The sequence below is a fragment of the Hyperolius riggenbachi genome, chromosome 1 (assembly GCF_040937935.1).
Source record: "Hyperolius riggenbachi isolate aHypRig1 chromosome 1, aHypRig1.pri, whole genome shotgun sequence".
In the NCBI taxonomy this organism is placed as follows: Eukaryota; Metazoa; Chordata; class Amphibia; order Anura; family Hyperoliidae; genus Hyperolius; species Hyperolius riggenbachi.
In genome coordinates, this window is record NC_090646.1 from 120,039,864 (window position 1) to 120,059,151 (window position 19,288).

The following is a 19,288-nucleotide window of genomic DNA, read 5'->3' on the forward strand; positions in this document are numbered from 1 at the left end:
CCGACGGGAATCACAGTGACATACTTCCTGCCCAGCAGGGAGTACATCACTGAGCAGGGGCGGCCCTATGCATATGAGCCTGTCGCCGCATTGTGGCACAGAGTTATATGAAGGCTGGTTCTGCTGTGCTTACACTGCTACTTAGTGTAAAACCGGCAGTGGCGGACATACGGCCGTGCAGGCCGTGCCGCCGCACGAGGGCCCCTGAAGTTCCGTTTTCTTCAGGGGCCCATTAAGTATTTTTTTTTTTTTTATATTTTTTTTTTATATATATATATTTTTTATAATTTTCTCCCCCTGGGGGGCCCCTACTCCTATCCTCCCTCCCTCCCTAACCTCGGGGGGCCCCCCTCCCGATATGCGCGGCGGGAGAGCGAGCGAGCGAGCGGCAAATGCAGGAAGTCTTCAGGGCTCTCCAGGCATCCGCTAGAGGGCTCAGCCGCTTGGTCTCCGATATGTCTCCAGTTGGAGACATATTGGAGACTAAGCGGCTGGGCCTCTAGCGTCTGCCTGGAGAGGGAGCCCTGAAGACTTCCTGCATTTGCCGCTCGCTCTCCCGCCGCGCATATCGGGAGGGGGCCCCCCGAGGTAAGGGAGGGAGGGAGGATAGGAGTCGGGCCCACCACCCGGATAGCTACCCACCCGGCTACCTAACCACCTACCCACCCACCAGGCTTCCTACCTACCCACCCGACTACCTAACCACCCACCAGGCTTCCTACCTACCTACCCACCCGGCTACCTACCCACCCACCAGGCTTCCTACCTAACCACCCACCCGACTACCTAACCACCCACCCGGCTACCTACCCACCTACCCACCTGGCTACCTACCCACCCGGCTACCTACCTACCTACCCACCCGGCTACCTAACCACCTACCCACCCGGCTACCTACCCACCCACCCACCAGGCTTCCTACCTACCCACCCGGCTACCTACCCACCCACCAGGCTTCCTACCTACCTACCCACCCGGCTACCTACCTACCTACCCACCCGGCTACCTACCTACCCACCCGGCTACCTACCCACCCACCAGGCTTCCTACCTAACCACCCACCCGACTACCTAACCACCCACCCGGCTACCTACCCACCTGGCTACCTACCCACCCGGCTACCTACCTACCTACCCACCCGGCTACCTAACCACCTACCCACCCGGCTACCTACCCACCCACCCACCAGGCTTCCTACCTACCCACCCGGCTACCTACCCACCCACCAGGCTTCCTACCTACCTACCCACCCGGCTACCTACCTACCTACCCACCCGGCTACCTACCTACCCACCCGGCTACCTACCTAACCACCCACCTGGCTACCTACCGGGCTAGTTACCAACCCACCCACCAGGCTACCTACCCACCCACCCGGCTACCTACCTACCTACCTACCCACCCACCCACCAGGCTACCCACCCACCAGGCTTCCTACCTACCTAACCACCCAGCTACCTACCTAACCACCCACCCGACTACCTACCTAACCACCCACCCGGCTACCTACCGGGCTAGTTACCAACCCACCCACCAGGCTACCTACCCACCCACCCGGCTACCCACCCACCAGGCTACCTACCTACCTACCCACCCGGCTACCTACCTAACCACCCACCCGGCTACCTACCTAACCACCCACCCGGCTACCTACCTAACCACCCACCCGGCTACCTACCGGGCTAGTTACCAACCCACCCACCAGGCTACCTACCCACCCACCAGGCTACCTACCTAACCACCCACCCGGCTACCTACCGGGCTAGTTACCAACCCACCCACCAGGCTACCTACCTACCCACCCACCAGGCTACCTACCCACCCACCAGGCTACCTACCTAACCACCCACCCGGCTACCTACCGGGCTAGTTACCAACCCACCCACCAGGCTACCTACCTACCTACCCACCCACCCACCAGGCTACCTACCTACCTACCTACCGGGCTAGTTACCCACCCACCCACCAGGCTACCTACCCACCAGGCTACCAACCCACCCACCCACCAGGCTACCAACCCACCCACTCACCCACCCACCAGGCTACCTATCCACCCAACCACCCATGGGAGCTGCGCGCCGGATGGAGGCTGGGACAGGAGGTCTGCTGCTGCAGGTGAGTAAATGTTTTTGTTTTTTTATTTATATTAGCAGGTGTATGTTCTGGGCAGGTCTGCCACATGATTGCATGTATTTTCTGCGCAAATCTGCCGACATGATTGCATGTATTTTCTGGGCATATCTGCCGACATGATTGCACGTATTTTCTGGGCATATCTGCCGACTTGTTTGCATGTATTTTCTGGGCATATCTGCCGACTTGTTTGCACGTATTTTCTGGGCATATCTGCCGACTTGATTGCACGTATTTTCTGGGCATATCTGCCGACTTGTTTGCACGTATTTTCTGGGCATATCTGCCGACTTGATTGCACGTATTTTCTGGGCATATCTGCCGACTTGATTGCACGTATTTTCTGGGCATATCTGCCGACTTGTTTGCACGTATTTTCTGGGCATATCTGCCGACTTGATTGCACGTATTTTCTGGGCATATCTGCCGACTTGATTGCACGTATTTTCTGGGCATATCTGCCGACTTGATTGCACGTATTTTCTGGGCATATCTGCCGACTTGATTGCACGTATTTTCTGGGCATATCTGCCGACTTGATTGCACGTATTTTCTGGGCATATCTGCCTACATGATTGCACGTATTTTCTGGGCATATCTGCCGACTTGATTGCACGTATTTTCTGGGCATATCTGCCGACATGATTGCACGTATTTTCTAGGCATATCTGCCGACATGATGTGTATTTTCTTGAGAAAACCTGCACAATTATGTGAATTTTCTGGGGAAAGGGTCACCAAAACTTGGGCCCACTGTCTTTGTGTTGCACTTTTCAAGGGAACCTGAGGTGAGAATAATATTGAGGCTGCCATATTTCTCTCCTTTTAAGCAATACCAGTTGCCTGGCTGCCGTGCTGGTCCTCTGCCTCTTATTCTTTCAACCATAGACCCTGAACAAGCATGCAGCAGGTCAGGGGTTTCTGACAATATTGTCAGAACTGAGAAGATTAGCTGCATGCTTGTTGCTGGTGTAATTCAGTTTATTACTGCAGCCAAATAGATCAGCAGGGCCGCCAGGCAACTAGTATTGTTTAAAAGGAAATAAACCCTCAGCCCGGGTTCGCTTTAAGTTACAGTTAGCTCCGCCCTCATCCGGTCATTGCCACGCCCATTTTTTTGCCGCGGTCTGTCCACTATTTTTTGCCGCGGCGCGCTTAGCGCGCCGCAGGTTGTAGCCACGCCCATATTTTGGCGCGGCGCGCTTAGCGCGCCGCAGGTCGTAGGGGGCCCACAATTACAATTTTGCACAGGGGCCCACTGCTGGCTGTGTCCGCCACTGAAAACCGGCCTAATCGATCCCATCAACCTGATCATCAGATTTGGTTAGCTGGAATTTGGCCATTAATGGGCACGACTGAACATTTCTGATCGGTTACTGTGGTATTCAGAAAGGATCGATCGGCCACGGGATTGTTATGGGAATGATTTAATGCATGCGGCAGGACTTTTCTGCGACAGAACACAGGAGAAGAGTTAAAAAAAATGTGAACTGACCTGCAGAAATTTTTTTTTTTTATCATCAGTTTTTGACCTATCCATTTTGAGTCCATTGTCTAGTCCATCAAAACACTGGATAGTAGGCATAGTGTGAATGGTGCTGTTTCTAGACAGTATCATGGCAACAGAGGTGCAATCAGAGTACACAAGATGTTTCCAAGGTTACAAAGAGCAGCAATTTAAGTTTACTGGCACTTCTGCAGGTTAGCTGGCCCCAAATGCCACTAAAATATTGTTTTAATAACATAAGATTGCAAAAAGACTTGTGCAGCATCCATTTCTATTTATGACAATTTTTGTAAGGAAAGGAATTTCGCTGCTGTTAATAAAGCCACAGATGCATTCCCATTTATTAAGCCAAACTGACAAGAGCTTGTGTAACTTTGTATATCAAATTCTGGAATCTGCAAGATTGTTTAAAGAGACACTCAACTGTGTATGTAAGCTTTGGACTCACAGGAAATCATATAAGATGGTTAAAAACTGAAACAACCTTGTGCTGTAAGCTATTGCCATAATACTGTATAACAAATAAAGCAGATAGCGATTTTAACTTAAAGCAGGATTGTCATCATAAAAATGAAATTTCAACAGCAACTGGTCTGAGTGTATTAAGTGATAAAGATGCTAATCCTGCATTCAAAACTTGCAAAAAAAATTCTGCTGGTATGGTTTGGAGTTATCACATTCTTTATGAGCACTGGCCCTTTAGTAGTCAGTGCCAAACAGTGGAATGCTGGGGGCTGCTTTTTATCTATAATATATTCCTCCTCTTCCATTTATTTCCCTGCCAAGCTTCTTATCTGAAACACGAACCTGCTCACTTGTGTTTACAAGCAAGGCTGAGGTGACTCAGCGATTGGAGGAGAAAAGAAGTGCAGTTCCTAGTATGCACCTCAGTGGGAGTGTCTGAAGACTCTTGGAGGAGGTCAGCTAATGAATACACAGTGAGCAAGAGAAGGGAGGGGGAAAACAAGAGTCAGGGAGGATATGATGTCAGCATTAGTTTGGCAAAATGGCCACTGCCTAGAATGGGAGTCCAAGGCCCAGGTACTGCCCCTGCGGGATCTAGTCCTAGACCAGTGGACCCGTAGGCTCAGATACCGGCCTAAGGGGAGGAGAGCAGGCGCACAAGTAAGGCTTAAAAAGAAAGGACTGCGGTCACCTATCCCAGCCATTCTGCTAGCGAACGTCCGCTCCCTCCCGAACAAGCTAGACAAGCTGCTTCTATTGCTTGGCAGCAAACCCACGCTTGGTAGCAACTCCCCGGTACTCTGCTTCACAGAGACTTGGCTGAATGACAACATCCCAGATAACTCCCTTCATCGTCCGGGCTTTGACCTCTTTCGTGCAGATCGCAACCAGGCACTCTCGGGGAAAAAGAGAGGCGGAGGTGTCTGTTTTTACATCAACTCCACCTGGTGCTCCAACACGACCGTCCTGCAGAAAGGCTGCTCCCCAGACATCGAACTCTTACTGATTAACTGCAAACCTCAGTACTCTCCCAGGGAATTCAACTCCTATGTCCTGCCGGGCGTCTACATCCCCCCGGATGCTGACACCAGTAATGCACTGGGCACATTCAGTGATGCCATCTCAAAGTGGGAGACATAACTCCCAGACTCCCTCTTCATCATTCTGGGGGATTTCAATAGGGCAAACCTACGCCAAGAGCTGCCCCGTTACAAACAACACATCACCTGCCCCACCAGGAACCAGAACACCCTGGACCACTGTTACACGGTCCTCAAAGACGCGTACAAGGCCATTAGCCGAGCTGCCTTGGGCAGCTCCGATCACTACCTAATCCACATGATCCCTACCTACAGAAGACACCTTGAAACCACAAAGCCGCTAGTCAAGCCTGTGGAGAAGTGGACAGACAAGGCGAAGGAGCAACTCCAGGCCTGCTTCGACAGCACCGACTGGTAAGTCCTGGAAGCTCCCTGCCTGGAGCAATGGTCAGAGAATGTCACCTCCTACATTAGATTCTGCGAGGAGACATGCATCCCAGCGACAACCATCAAGGTCTTTCCGAACAACAAGCCCTGGTTCAACGGAAGGCTACGCAGGCTCCGGAGGCAAAAAGAGGAAGCCCACAAATCTGGAACACCGGAGAGTTTCAGGGAAGCCAGGAACACCTTGAAGAGAGAGCTGAAGGTGGCAAAGAGAGACTACTCCAAAAAGCTGAGTCGCAACCTCCAGTCCAACAATGTCCGGGAGGTCTGGAAAGGCCTAAGGACAGCCACCAACTTCAAGCCTCCTTCTCAACACATACTTCCGAGCACTGCACTAGCTGAGGATCTCAACAAATTCTATTGCAGGTTCGAGGCCCAACCCACCCACCCGGCAGATCAAACGACCACATCCTCACCCAAGAATCCACCCCCCTCCTCTCCTCCACACGCTGGTCATACTCCCTCAACACAGCTAACAGTCCAGGAGACCGATGTGCTGCGGCACCTCCGGAAGCTAAACACTAGGAAGGCCTCAGGCCCAGATGGCATATCCCCTTCCTGTCTAAAAACATGTGCGGGACAGTTAGCCCCGGTCCTCACTTCCATCTTCAACAGATCCCTGGAGCTGGGCAAAGTTCCCTCCTGCTTCAAAAAAGCCGACATCATCTCCGTCCCCAAGAAGCCAGGAGTCACGGACCTAAACAACTTTAGACCCGTCGCCCTAACCCCGATTATCATGAAGACCTTAGAGAGACTGGTCCTCTCCTACCTGAAGCTTCTCACTGCCACCCTATTGGATCCTCTACAATTTTCATACAGGGCAAACCGGTCTGTGGAAGACGCCATTAACATCTGCCTTGCGCACATCACTGAACACCTGGATAAACCAAAGACCTACACAAGGATCCTCCTCCTGGACTTCAGTTCTGCGTTCAATACCATCTGCCCAAACATTCTGCACGACAACCTGGAACAGCTCAGTGTCGACCCAACCCTTTGCACCTGGATCAAGGACTTCCTTACAAACAGGACACTGCTAGTGAGACTCGGAGGCTGCTCCTCCAGTGTAAGAACCACAAACACAGGCGCCCTGCAAGGATGTGTACTGTCTTCGATGCTCTGCTCCCTGTATACAAACAGCTGCACCTCCTCCACGGATACCGTCAAGGTCATTAAGTTTGCGGATGACACCACCATCGTAGGACTCATGGGTGATAAAGAGGAGCTGGAATATCACAGCGAGATCGAGCGGATTCTCAGTTGGTGCTCAGACAACAAACTCGTACTAAACACAGCAAAAACGGTGAAACTGATAGTTAACTTCAGAAGGAACGCTCCATCACCCAACCCGGTCATCATTGATGGCACCGAAGTCACCAGGGTACATAGCGCGTGGTTCCTAGGCACCACCATCACGGAGAACTTGAGATGGGACGAAAATACCTCTACTACCCAAAAGAAGGCCCAGCAGAGACTGTTCTTCCTGAGGCAACTAAGGAAGTTTGGCATGCCCAGGGAACTACTGACCAGTTTTTATACGCCGACCATCTAATCTGTCCTTTGCTCCTCCATCATTGTCTGGTACTCGGGGGCAAATGCAAAGGATAGGCTCAAACTCCAGAGAGTCATCAATGTGGCTGAGAAGATCATCGGGTCGCCCCTGCCACCCCTGGACCTTCTCCACACATCCAGAATGAGGTCCAGGGCCAACAGAATCACACTGGATCCCTCCCACCCTGGCAATCACTTCTTCAGTCCCCTTCGCTCGGGACGTCGCTATAGGTCCATCTACACCAAAACCACCAGGCGTAGGAACACATTCTTCCCTCAAGCAATCACTCTCCTCAACTCAGACCCTCTCCCCAATGCCATCTCCTAATCCCCTTCTGCACCTCGGGGCACTAGAGGACGAACGCGCGCCCATAGGCGGACACTCATGTTCATCTCTGCTTAATATAGCGACAACCGCTCTATGTGTTATTTGCTATGTTGAAATGTTTCTTATAAATTGCACTATGTGTAATGTTACTTGCACTGTTTGCACTTGCCAATATGCCTTGTGTCCACAAATAATTCCGGGTGCGGCGCCTGTCGCACTTGGTGAATAAAGTGATTTTGATTCTGATTCTGAATAGGATTTTCTGCATTTCCTTTATAAAATTCATAGGATTCATTACGTGGATAGCACAATACATCTGTTATGTAAATAGAAGTAGTATTTATCTACTTATATATGTGTTTTTTATTTCTAGGTTAGCATGGATGTTGCTTGTTCTTTAAAGGACAACTGAAGTGAGAAGAATATGGAGGCTGCCATATTTATTTCTGTCTATTTGGCTGCAGTAGAGTCTGAATAACATCAGAAACAAGCATGTAGCTAATCTTACTATTAAGGGGGTAAAGGTTAAGCAGGGGAAGAAGGGTTGGGGCTAGGCACAGGGGTAGTTGTGTTTGAAGGGGGGGGGGTGGCTAATGGTTAGCCACCGGAGGAGGAGGGCATGGTTAAGGTTAGGCACCACCAGGGACAGGGCGGGGTCAGTGTCAGAGTAGGCAGGGGTGTTCATTTACATTACCTGCTTACAGATATTTTACTATAGGAATTAAGTGTTAGAATATCGAGTCTCTAGCGCTATTTACTCAGGTGTCAAGGGACATTCCTACACACAATAAATAATCACACAAAACAATCACAAATTAATATTTCAGGTGTGGTTTGTGTACAAAGCTTAAAGCCCATCACCAGGTAAAGTATAAAAAAACAAACACACAAACAAAAACTACCTTGGGATGAAGCATTATACTTACCTACTCATGGAGCGTCCCTTTGGACCCCTGCACTTCTAGATTTCTCACTGATGATTGGGTAGATGCTGTGTATCTCCCATTCCTGCCTGTCACATAGTGCAGGTTCCCATACTGGGCAATATGCAGTGGCCATCTTGGACGTGGCAGTCTGAGGATCTTCACTAGAGAGACAGCAGGTAACAGAAGTCCTGATCAAAGAAGACAAGAGGAAGACTCCCAGGGGAGGCAAGTACAATCCATCATTTAAAGGACACCCGAGGTGAAAATAAACTAATGAAATAAACAATTGCATCTATCATCCGTCTCTTAAAAATGACTTTTTAAGATGTTCCACAGTTTTATTTTATATTTAAATCTACGTTTTAAGTTTTTACTGTTTTATTGTTTTTGCTCAATGACACATTCATTGAAGTATGCCAAAACGAAAATCTATGAACTACTGACCCATTTTATCTCTTTCCTGCTCTCAGAAACAATTTTCTGCTAGGTAAGTGTTTTATAGTTGTAATTTCTTATCTGTGAGGGTCACACTGTAGCCTGACCCAGTCCTGACTCAGACAGGAACTGCCACTTACATACCTGATGTTTAACTCTTTCAGGCAGAGAAAGAAAAAAAAGGAACACAGCATAGTTATTTGTGTGCTACGCACTGCACATACACATGTCATTTCACCTCGGGTATCTTTTAACTAGGATTACTTGGAGTTTATCTGTTAGAGAGCTGAAATAAGGATTGTCTTTTGTCTTTAATGTAGAGATGGGATTTCATTTTTTTTCTCATTTACAGTGGAGTTTTTTCATGGATAGTAGAGTTTCACTCTAAGTATACTGTAGTATTTGCCAGCTGCATTTACAATGCCCTTCCAATCTGTAGGCCATGGTGGGAAGGAGGGACCTGTGGGTATGCTCCACAGAGGATCTTAATTGTGCAATGCATTGATGAAACTGCACAAAGTCCTGCAAAGTTCAGTAATAATAAAATCCAGAATTTTGTTCATCACCGGATATAATATTGACAGGCTTGAGCTCTGCAGTCACATTTCCAGCCATCAGGAAGTAGTAATTCTTCCCTGTGACTTTCAGACTGTGGCACATGACTAGCTTGAGGGAGTGGACACTCTCAGCTCTGTTAAGCACAATTGGTCATCAATTTGATTCCTAAAAAATTAAATTCTACTACGTTTCTTCTAGTAAATTAACTTAAGCTGCCTTCTAACCAAATTATTCCTATTAGCTAGATAGAACATACTGGCCTAAGGCAAGACACTATGAACATTTAGTAGGAAGGTAGAAATGTGTCTAGTTTCCACTACTTCCCTGCTGGCCTGAACCAATCACATCAAAAAATAAAAGTATAAAATTACAAATAGAGATGCCTAGCATGTATCTGCTGACCTTATGAAGAGTCTAGTAACAATTAGCAGCTGTCAAAAGTTCATCTTTAAGGTTCTCTATCCATATGCGACCATTATGAGCTCCTCTGTATGTTGCAAAAAGAAATTACATGGAGGGAACTGGTTTATAAGTTGCTGTACATTTTGGTAATCACTATGGGCCCTTTCACACCAGAGGGATTTTTCGGCGTTTTAATGCCATGGCCGAAGTTGGCGTTTTGCTAGGTAAAAGAAAGTCCATAGACTTTCATTTTACCTTTCACATCTAACTCGGCGTTTTGGAGCATTGCGTTTCAACACTCCCAGGAGCTTTTTCAGGGCTGTTTACAGCCGAAGTTGGCTGTTGGCGATTCAATGATAGTCAATGGAAAACGCCAACTTCAGCCTTTTCAAAGCCTTTTCAAAGCGTTTTACAGCTATCTTGTTCACTTATTTTTATAGAAGAAAAAAAAAGGACGTTTTCATATGGGCTGTAAAACTCTTTCAAAACGCTTTAAAAACGCTTTGAAAACGCTATGTATTGGCGTTAAGCAAAAGGCTGACTTTCAGCCTTTTCTACCGCAGCCTCTAGTGTGAAAGAGCCCTATACAGTGGTGTGAAAAACTATTTGCCCCCTTCCTGATTTATTATTCTTTTGCATGTTTGTCACACTTAAATGTTTCTGCTCATCAAAAACCATTAACTATTAGTCAAAGGTAACATAATTGAACACAAAATGCAGTTTTAAATGATGGTTTTTATTATTTAGTGAGAAAAAAAACTCCAAATCTACATGGCCCTGTGTGAAAAAGTGATTGCCCCCCCTTGTTAAAAAATAACTTAAAGGTGGTTTATTACACCTGAGTTAAATTTCTGTAGTCACCCCCAGGCCTGATTACTGCCACACCTGTTTCAATCAAGAAATCACTTAAATAGGAGCTATCTGAAACAGAGAAGTAGACTAAAAGCACCTCAAAAGCTAGACATCATGCCAAGATCCAAAGAAATTCAGGAACAAATGAGAACAAAAGTACTCTAATTGAAATCTATCAGTCTGGTAAAGGTTATAAAACCATTTCTAAAGCTTTGGGACTCCAGCAAACCACAGTGAGAGCCATTATCCACAAATGGCAAATCCATGGAACAGTGATGAACCTTCCCAGGAGTGGCCGGCCGACCAAAATTACCCTAAGAGCGCAGAGAAAACTCATCCGAGAGGCCACAAAAGACCCCAGGACAACATCTAAAGAACTGCAGGCCTCACTTGCCTCAATTAAGGTCAGTGTTCACGACTCCACCATAAGAAAGAGACTGGGCAAAAACGGCCTGCATGGAAGATATCCAAGGCGCAAACCACTTTTAAGCAAAAAGAACATTAAGGCTCGTCTCAATTTTGCTAAAAAAACATCTCAATGATTGCCAAGACTTTTGGGAAGATACCTTGTGGACCGACGAGACAAAAGTTGAACTTTTTGGAAGGTGCGTGTCCCGTTACATCTGGCGTAGAAGTAACACAGCATTTCAGCAGAAGAACATCATACCAACAGTAAAATATGGTGGTGGTAGTGTGATGGTCTGGGGTTGTTTTGCTGCTTCAGGACCTGGAAGGCATGCTGTAATAGATGGAACCATGAATTATACTGTCTGCCAAAAAATCTTGAAGGAGAATGTCCGGCCATCTGTTCGTCAACTCAAGCTGAAGCGATCTTGGGTGCTGCAGCAGGACAATGACCCAAAACACACCAGCAAATTCACCTCTGAATGGCTGAAGAAAAACAAAATGAAGACTTTGGAGAGGCCTAGTCAAAGTCCTGACCTGAATCCTATTGAGATGTTGTGGCATGACCTTAAAAAGGCGGTTCATGCTAGAAAACCCTCAAATAAAGCTGAATTACAACAATTCTGCAAAGATGAGTGGGCCAAAATTCCTCCAGAGCACTGTAAAAGACTCGTTGCAAGTTATCGCAAATGCTTGATTGCAGTTATTGCTGCTAAGGGTGGCCCAACCAGTTATTAGGTTCAGGGGGCAATTTCTTTTTCACACAGGGCCATGTAGGTTTTGAGTTTTTTTTCTCACTAAATAATAAAAAAACATAATTTAAAACTGCATTTTGTGTTCAATTATGTTACCTTTGACTAATAGTTAATGGTTTTTGATGAGTAGAAACATTTAAGTGTGACAAACATGCAAAAGAATAATAAATCAGGAAGGGGGCAAATAGTTTTTCACACCACTGTACATTTGCCACTATAACAAGCCAGGATGGTTGAGTCAACCAGCGTGGGGCTCCGCCATACGTACCATACCAGCCCACATGGTACATGATGTGGGGGCTCTGACAGAGGGGGGACCAAGCCATATTGGTCCAATAAACTGACCAATGAAAATCCTCTACAGGGTGGATTCTCATTGGCTAATAAGCTAAACCAATAGGAAGACCCAGTGGGAGGCTCCAATATGCTTTGCTGGGGCTCGCTGAATACTATAGTGCTGGAGAACAGTACAGAAGTTGCATGGGAGTGGTAGTGAAGGTGTTGAGGGTTCTCGGCATAAGAGCGGTGCTGCAGGAGTGGGAGTGCCCAGTAATAGAGTGGTGGTAGCTTTTTTTCTTTTACATTAAAGGGACACTTAAGTCAAACAAAAAAATGAGTTTTACTCACCTGGGGCTTCCAATAGCCCGCTGCAGCTGTCCGGTGCCCTCGCCATCTCCCTCCGATCCTCCTGGCCCCGCCGGCAGCCACTTCCTGTTTTGGTGACAGGAGCTGACAGACTGGGGACGCGAGTGATTCTTCGCGTTCCTGGCCACAATAGCGCCATCTATGCTGCTATAGCAATCTATGCTGCTATAGCATATATCATATACCATATAGCAGCATAGAGGGTGCTAATGTGTCTGGGAACGCGAAGAATCACTCGCGTCCCCAGCCAGCTGCAGGGGGCTATTGGAAGCCCTAGGTGAGTAAAACTCATTTATTTTGTTTGACTTAAAGAGACACTGAAGCGAGACTAAATCTCGCTTCAGCTCTCATATATATAGCAGGGGCACGTGTGCCCCTGCTAAAACGCCGCTATCCCGCGGCTAAACGGGGGTCCCTTCACCCCCAACCCACCCCCCGCAAAAGTTGGTCGGAAAATGGTCGCTGGTAATATTCTTCCTGGAGGCAGGGCTAACGGCTGCAGCCCTGCCTCCAGTCGCGTCTGTCAGACGCGCATCGCCGCCTCTCCCCCGCCCCTCTCAGTGAAGGAAGACAGAGCGGCGGGGGAGAGGTACGCGCTGACAGACGCGCGTGGGGCAGGGCTGCGGCGGTTAGCCCTGCCCCAACCAGGAAGCGCTCCCCCGCATTACGGAGGGGGTTTGGGGGGACAGGGACCCCCGTTAAGCCACGGGATAGCGGCGTTTTAGCAGGGGCACACATGCCCCTGCTATATATGAGGTCTGAAGCGAGATCTATTCTCGCTTCAGACTCTCTTTAACCTGCTGGGCGGTCTGGACGAGCTCAGCTCGTCCAGTACCGCCGGAGCCTGCCGCTCAGGCCCTGCTGGGCCGATTTGGCTCAAATAAAAAGCAGCACACGCAGCCGGCACTTTGCCAGCCGCGTGTGCTGCCTGATCGCCGCCGCTCTGCGGCGATCCGCCGCGAGCAGCGGCGAAAGAGGGTCCCCCCAGCCGCCTGAGCCCAGCGTAGCCGGAACAAAAAGTTCTGGCCAGCGCTAAGGGCTGGATCGGAGGCGGCTGATGTCAGGACGTCGGCTGACGTCGATGACGTCACTCCGCTCGTCGCTATGGCGACGATGTAAGCAAAACAAGGAAGGCTGCTCATTGCGGCCTTCCTTGTTTATTCTGGGCGCCGGAGGCGATCGGAAGAACGCCTCCGGAGCGCCCTCTAGTGGGCTTTCATGCAGCCAACTTTCAGTTGGCTGCATGAAATAGTTTTTTTTTTATTAAAAAAAACCCCTCCCGCAGCCACCCTGGCGATCTTAATAGAACGCCAGGCAGGTTAAGTGTCCCTTTAAGTAAAAAATGACTCCCTTTACATAAGATTACTATCCTTAGATGCCAAAAGAAGCCAGCGGCACATGGGTGGTAGAGACTTTTCACCTCTGAGGTGAAATATTTCGCTCTTGCCTATGGGATGCATCGCTTCCCAGCTTGCAAAACGGAATTACATGGGGGAAAAGATTAAATTGTCCAAGCAAGATTTTTCCACCTGGCCGGGTGCTAATTGAATTCGGAACTCCCCAGTGCTTATCACTGGCGAGTTGGGGAATTGCCCCAAAAAGAGATTTCCCAAGCAGTAAGTGAAGTGTGGTCCGGTGTTAGTCGAGGAGCAGAAATGCGGATATCAAACCAACAAACGTTGATTCCGGTGATACCTTTAATGACTAACTGTACATGGTTTACTGCAAGCTTTCCAAACGTTAAGTTTCTTCTTTAGGCATTATACAGAACTGGATTGTACGGTTCTGATCCAGTTCTGTATAATTCCTGAAAAAGAAACTTAGGGCTTGATTCACAAAGCGGTGCTAACTGTTAGCACGCCTGTGAAAACCCCTTTAGCACGTCTAAACAAGCTTTTCGCGCATAAAACTTTACGCGCGCAAAACTTTATGCGCGTAAAACTTTACGCGCGTACTGCACAGAGCGCAGGGCGCTCCGCTCGAAGTGCCCATTGAAGCCTACGGGACTTAGCGCGCGTAAAACTTTGCGCGCGCAAAGTTAGCGCGCGATCTGATTGAGAAATCCAGTGCTAACCTACTTAGCACCCTGGTTAGCATGTCTAAAGACTTTAGACGTGCTAAGTAGGTTAGCACCGCTTTGTGAATCAAGCCCTTAATGTTTCGAAAGCTTGCAATAAACCATACACAGTTAGTCATTAAAGGTATCACCGGAATCAACATTTGTTGGTTTGATGTCTGCACCCAAGCAGTAATTAATTATTAATTAAGTATTAATTGTTGCTATATCCTTTTGTTTCAGCAAGACCCCCAAAATTGTGTTCTTTTGTATGGGATAACTAGGAAAACTTTAAATTGTTGACATCAAAATTGCTCTTCAGTAGAGATTTTACGGAAATTCGCGTTCGAGGTTCGCAAACTGAAAATTTCACGTTCACAACATCACTACTCTTCAGGTGGAATATTCCTTGACAGCCACAGAAACAACTACAGTATGTCACCAATTTGTCCACCATGTTTAATCAGTCAAAAGAGCTGAGATCTTTCCCACCAATTAAAGAACAACTGAAGCAAGAGGAACATGGAGGCTTCCAAATGTATTTCCTTTTAAGCGATACCAGTTGCCTGGCTATCCTGCTGATCATCTGCTCAGGAAATGGGCATTGTTTAAAAGAATATAAATATGGCAGCCTCCATATCCCTCACAGCTCAGTTGTCCTTTAAAGGGACACTGAGCAGGGGCACGGTATGCCCTCTCTTAATTCTATTGAAACCATGACTCCTACAGAAAGTTGTGCTGTGACCTGGAAAATGAGGTCTGCGCGTCCTTACAGCACATGCTCAGGCTCTGTCTCGTGTAATTTCTTCCTCCCCTCTGCTGCGTGGCACGCATCATAGTTCCGTGCACGTGCTGACCTGGAGGCGTGCCTCTTTGATTGCACTGCTGCCACCAAGAGCATTCCGGCAAAAAAAAAAAAATGAGTTTCACTTACCTGGGGCTTCTACCAGCCCAATGCAGCCATCCTGTGCCCTCGTAGTCACTCACTGCTGCTCCAGTCCCCCGCCGCCAGCTGGTTTTGTTTTTGGCCAAACTCGGGGTCGGCGGGCCGCATTGCGTACATTTTTACGCATTCCTGCTGATGCAGGAACATCAACACATACATTTTTACGCGTTAGTGGTTCAATGCGTACATTTTTACACATTGAACCACCAACGCAGAAAAATGGACACAATGCGGCGGGGGACTGGAGCAGCAGTGAGTGACTACGAGGGCACAGGATAGCTGCATGGGGCTGGTAGAAGCCCCAGGTAAGTGAAACTCATTTTTTTTTTTTTGCCTGATAACTCCTTTAACCTCCTGGGCGATAATCCCGAGCTGAGCTCGGGCTATGTCGCGCAGGAGGATTTCTCAGGCCCTGGTGGGCCGATTTGCATAATTTACTACCCGCCGTGCTGCGTAGGCTAGCTACATGATTTTTAAAAAAAAATTAAATAAAGTGCTGCGCCCCCTCCTGGGTGATGTAATTGTATCGCCCAGAGGGTTAAGACTTGTAACTGCGCATGAGCAGAACTCTCCAGGCCACCAAAATGTGATCAAGGAGCTGCACTATTGGGTCAACACATGCGCAGTACTGCACAACTTAGCTAAGCTGTGGGCTTCACTGGGCCACACTGCAGATCAAGGAAGGGGACTAGGAGGACAGCAAGGGACCTACATTACTATGGAGGATAGAAGAGGCCCAAAGGTAAGTAAAAGGGACACAGGCATTATGACTTAGGTATCCTTTCAAGTGAACCCGAAGCGAAGAAAATTTTATGTAGAGGGATGCTCTGGATACCATAGTGCCTTTCTGGTCCTTGCTCAATCTGGTTGTTCCAGAGCCATCCCCTCTTGAATCCAGTTATTTGACATGCTAGGTCAAATACCTCTTCCGCACTCCCCGGGCAGCCTTCAGAAGTACTCCCATCCCCAAGCTGGGCTGGTTCTAGACCTTTTGCCGCCTGAGGCAAACTTGTAAGGATGTCGCCCCTACCCATAGTTAGTATAATTACCCCCGTACGAGCTGGTGGGGGTAGCAGCCCGGAAGGGAGAGCAGCGGACCTTCACCTAGGGCTCCCCTATCCACGCTCCCCTCCAGCTATTTTCCCAGCATTTCTGTCCCAGAGAGGAGCAGGGAAGCAATTACTGAGCTCCTTCCTAGAGTACAGTGAAGCGAGCGGTGGAATGCAACGCCTGGCCCAGAAGGAGGTGAGTAATTGCTTCCCTGCTCCTCTCTGGGACAGTAATGCTGATAAAATAACTGGAGGGGGTGCATGGATAAGGGAGCCTTAGGTGAGGGAAGGGGTGGTCAGACCCACCTCCCAACCGCTGTGCCAGCTGCTCCCCCATCCTGGCTGCTACCCCCTCCAGCTTGGCGGCCCCCCCACCCACGGCCAGGCGGGCATCCCCCCTTTACTTCCGCTGCCTGAGGAACCTGCCTCACCCCGCCTCATGGTCAGCCTGGGGGTGTCCGCAAGTACTTCTGAAGACAAGTGCATGGAATGGGTCTATCTTCAGAAGCACTCCGGGACACAAGTACTTCCCAAGGCTGCCCGAGGTGTACCAAAGAAACGCCCAGTAGCAGAACTTCAACGGGGAATAGCGCAGGAACAACCTGAAGTGAGTTTTCTCACTTTGGGTTTTAACTAGCGCACTAATAATACAATCTTCATCTTAAATTTTAATAAACCTATGTGGTAGAAGAGTTAAGGCATGTTTCCATCTGCGCAATTTAGCCCCCCTTTCAGAAAGTACCCAGACTGCAGTGCACTGTTTCCATCCGTGCGCTGCAATTCACCATGAAACGCAACGCATGGGTGCATGCATTTTAGAGCGTTTGCGCAGTGATTCCCATTCATTATGAATGGAAATTGCTTGCACACCTGGGAAAATTGTGTATATTTTGAATGGATACCTTGTGTTCTTCTTTATATTACACAGAAGTGGTAAGATTGTAACGATTTTTAGGAAAGTAAAAGCTCCCAGAAGGCACGGGTCTCCTGGATTGAACAGACAGGAACTCAGCATGAGTGAACTGGCCAATCACACGCCTGGCTACCTTCCTGCCCGCACGGCAATAATTACACAGCGCGCTGCTACAACACGGAAGCGGCGGGAGGCGAGCCCCTTCCACGTGACCTGTCAGCTGGTGCTGTGACGTCACCCGGGCTGCTCTAGCTGTAGTACTAGTAGCTGGGGACACAGACGGGCACTCGGGCAGATAGAGCGGCGACATGGCTGGTGACAAGACTAGTGACAATGCTTCCTCCGGGGACTCGCGGCTCTATCAGGCGGCAGAGGAGTGGCTGAAGTGGGACAAGGTGAGACCCGTCTACCTCCGCTTCTCTCCCCCATTCATCCTGTAATGCGTATCACACCCCCAGACATTGCAGATCATGCTGGGACTTGTAGTCCTAAGATGCCCCAGTTGCACAATATTGCAGTGCTGTAAACCTGTCATTGCCAAGGTGAGCTGAAAGTTGTTTTTTACGGGGCTTTTGTTAGGAGCTTGATGTGTGTCGGTCCTCTGTCTATGGAGGTTTCTGAATGGGAGAGCTGTTGTAAAGCTGTCAGACTTGTTTTTATGGCCAGAAATGAGCAGCCCCAGCACATAGTATCACCAAGTTTGCCATTAGCCTGGGGATTTAGAACCTTTCTGATTGCATGCATATTAGTACATTTTATTTGTCTTTTAAAAGTTATTTGCAGCAGAACCTCTTTTGAGGCTCAGTCAGAAAAATATCTGCAGTAGCGCCAAACGGACCGTTCGTGTGCAAAATCAGCCGCTTCATGTGCAAAGTATGCTTATCGCGCATGCATATAGCATGCAAAGTGGTTGATTTTGCATGTGAACCGCTGCACGCAAAACTTTGCATGCGAACCACGAAGCTTTATGCGTGCACAGGGGCGGCGCCAGGGGGGTGCTTGGGGGTGCTCGAGCACCCCCTAGAATTGTCCAAGCACCCCCAAAGCACCCCCTGGAGTGAACTGACTTCAGGCGTCTAAAAGACGCCAAGTCAGTTCACACACCGGCAGCACGGAGCAGCAGGCAGGGCTACGGTAAGATGGCCGCCCGGAGCCCTGTTCTGCAGACTTCGGGCGGCCATTTTCCCGTAGCCCTGCTCTCTGCATGCAGGCAGGAAGTCTCGTGGTGACGTCGGGAAGGAAGACGATCGTGGGCGCGCGGGCGCTGCGCGCCACAATGAGGTCGGGACTCGGGACAGGAGGTCGGGAAAGAAGGTCTTCTGGCTGTAGGTGAGTAAATGGGTTTTTCTTTTCTTTTTCAGGTGATGCGGATTGTGCATATTGGGGTCATTTCTGCTACGGATTGTGCATATTGGGGCGATATCTGCTACCGATTGTGCATATTGGGGTCATTTCTGCTACCGATTGTGCATATTGGGGTCATTTCTGCTACCGATTGTGCATATTGGGGTCATTTCTGCTACCGATTGTGCATATTGGGGTCATTTCTGCTACCGATTGTGCATATTGGGGGTCATATCTGCTACCGATTGTGCATATTGGGGTCATATCTGCTACCGATTGTGCATATTGGGGTCATATCTGCTACCGATTGTGCATATTGGGGTCATATCTGCTACCGATTGTGCATATTGGGGTCATATCTGCTACCGATTGTGCATATTGGGGTCATATCTGCTACCGATTGTGCATATTGGGGTCATATCTGCTACCGATTGTGCATATTGGGGTCATATCTGCTACCGATTGTGCATATTGGGGTCATATCTGCTACCGATTGTGCATATTGGGGTCATTTCTGCTACCGATTGTGCATAT

At 48.7% G+C, this 19,288-nt stretch overlaps 1 protein-coding gene across 2 annotated transcripts in view; it reads left to right on the top strand.

Annotated features, from left to right (window-relative positions):
- The first annotated feature begins 17,626 nt into the window (after positions 1-17,626).
- The window catches only part of PGM2 (phosphoglucomutase 2), an 80,622-nt gene continuing 78,960 nt past the window's right edge, over positions 17,627-19,288 (top strand). Inside the window, exon 1 of one of the 2 annotated variants that reach the window (XM_068278438.1) lies at positions 17,627-17,805. In XM_068278438.1, the coding sequence (XP_068134539.1) occupies positions 17,719-17,805 (87 nt within the window). In that variant the 5' untranslated portion in view covers positions 17,627-17,718. Of the gene's footprint in view, positions 17,806-18,637; positions 18,740-19,288 lie in introns of those variants that run through there. The other variant, XM_068278439.1, reaches the window with a different exon arrangement.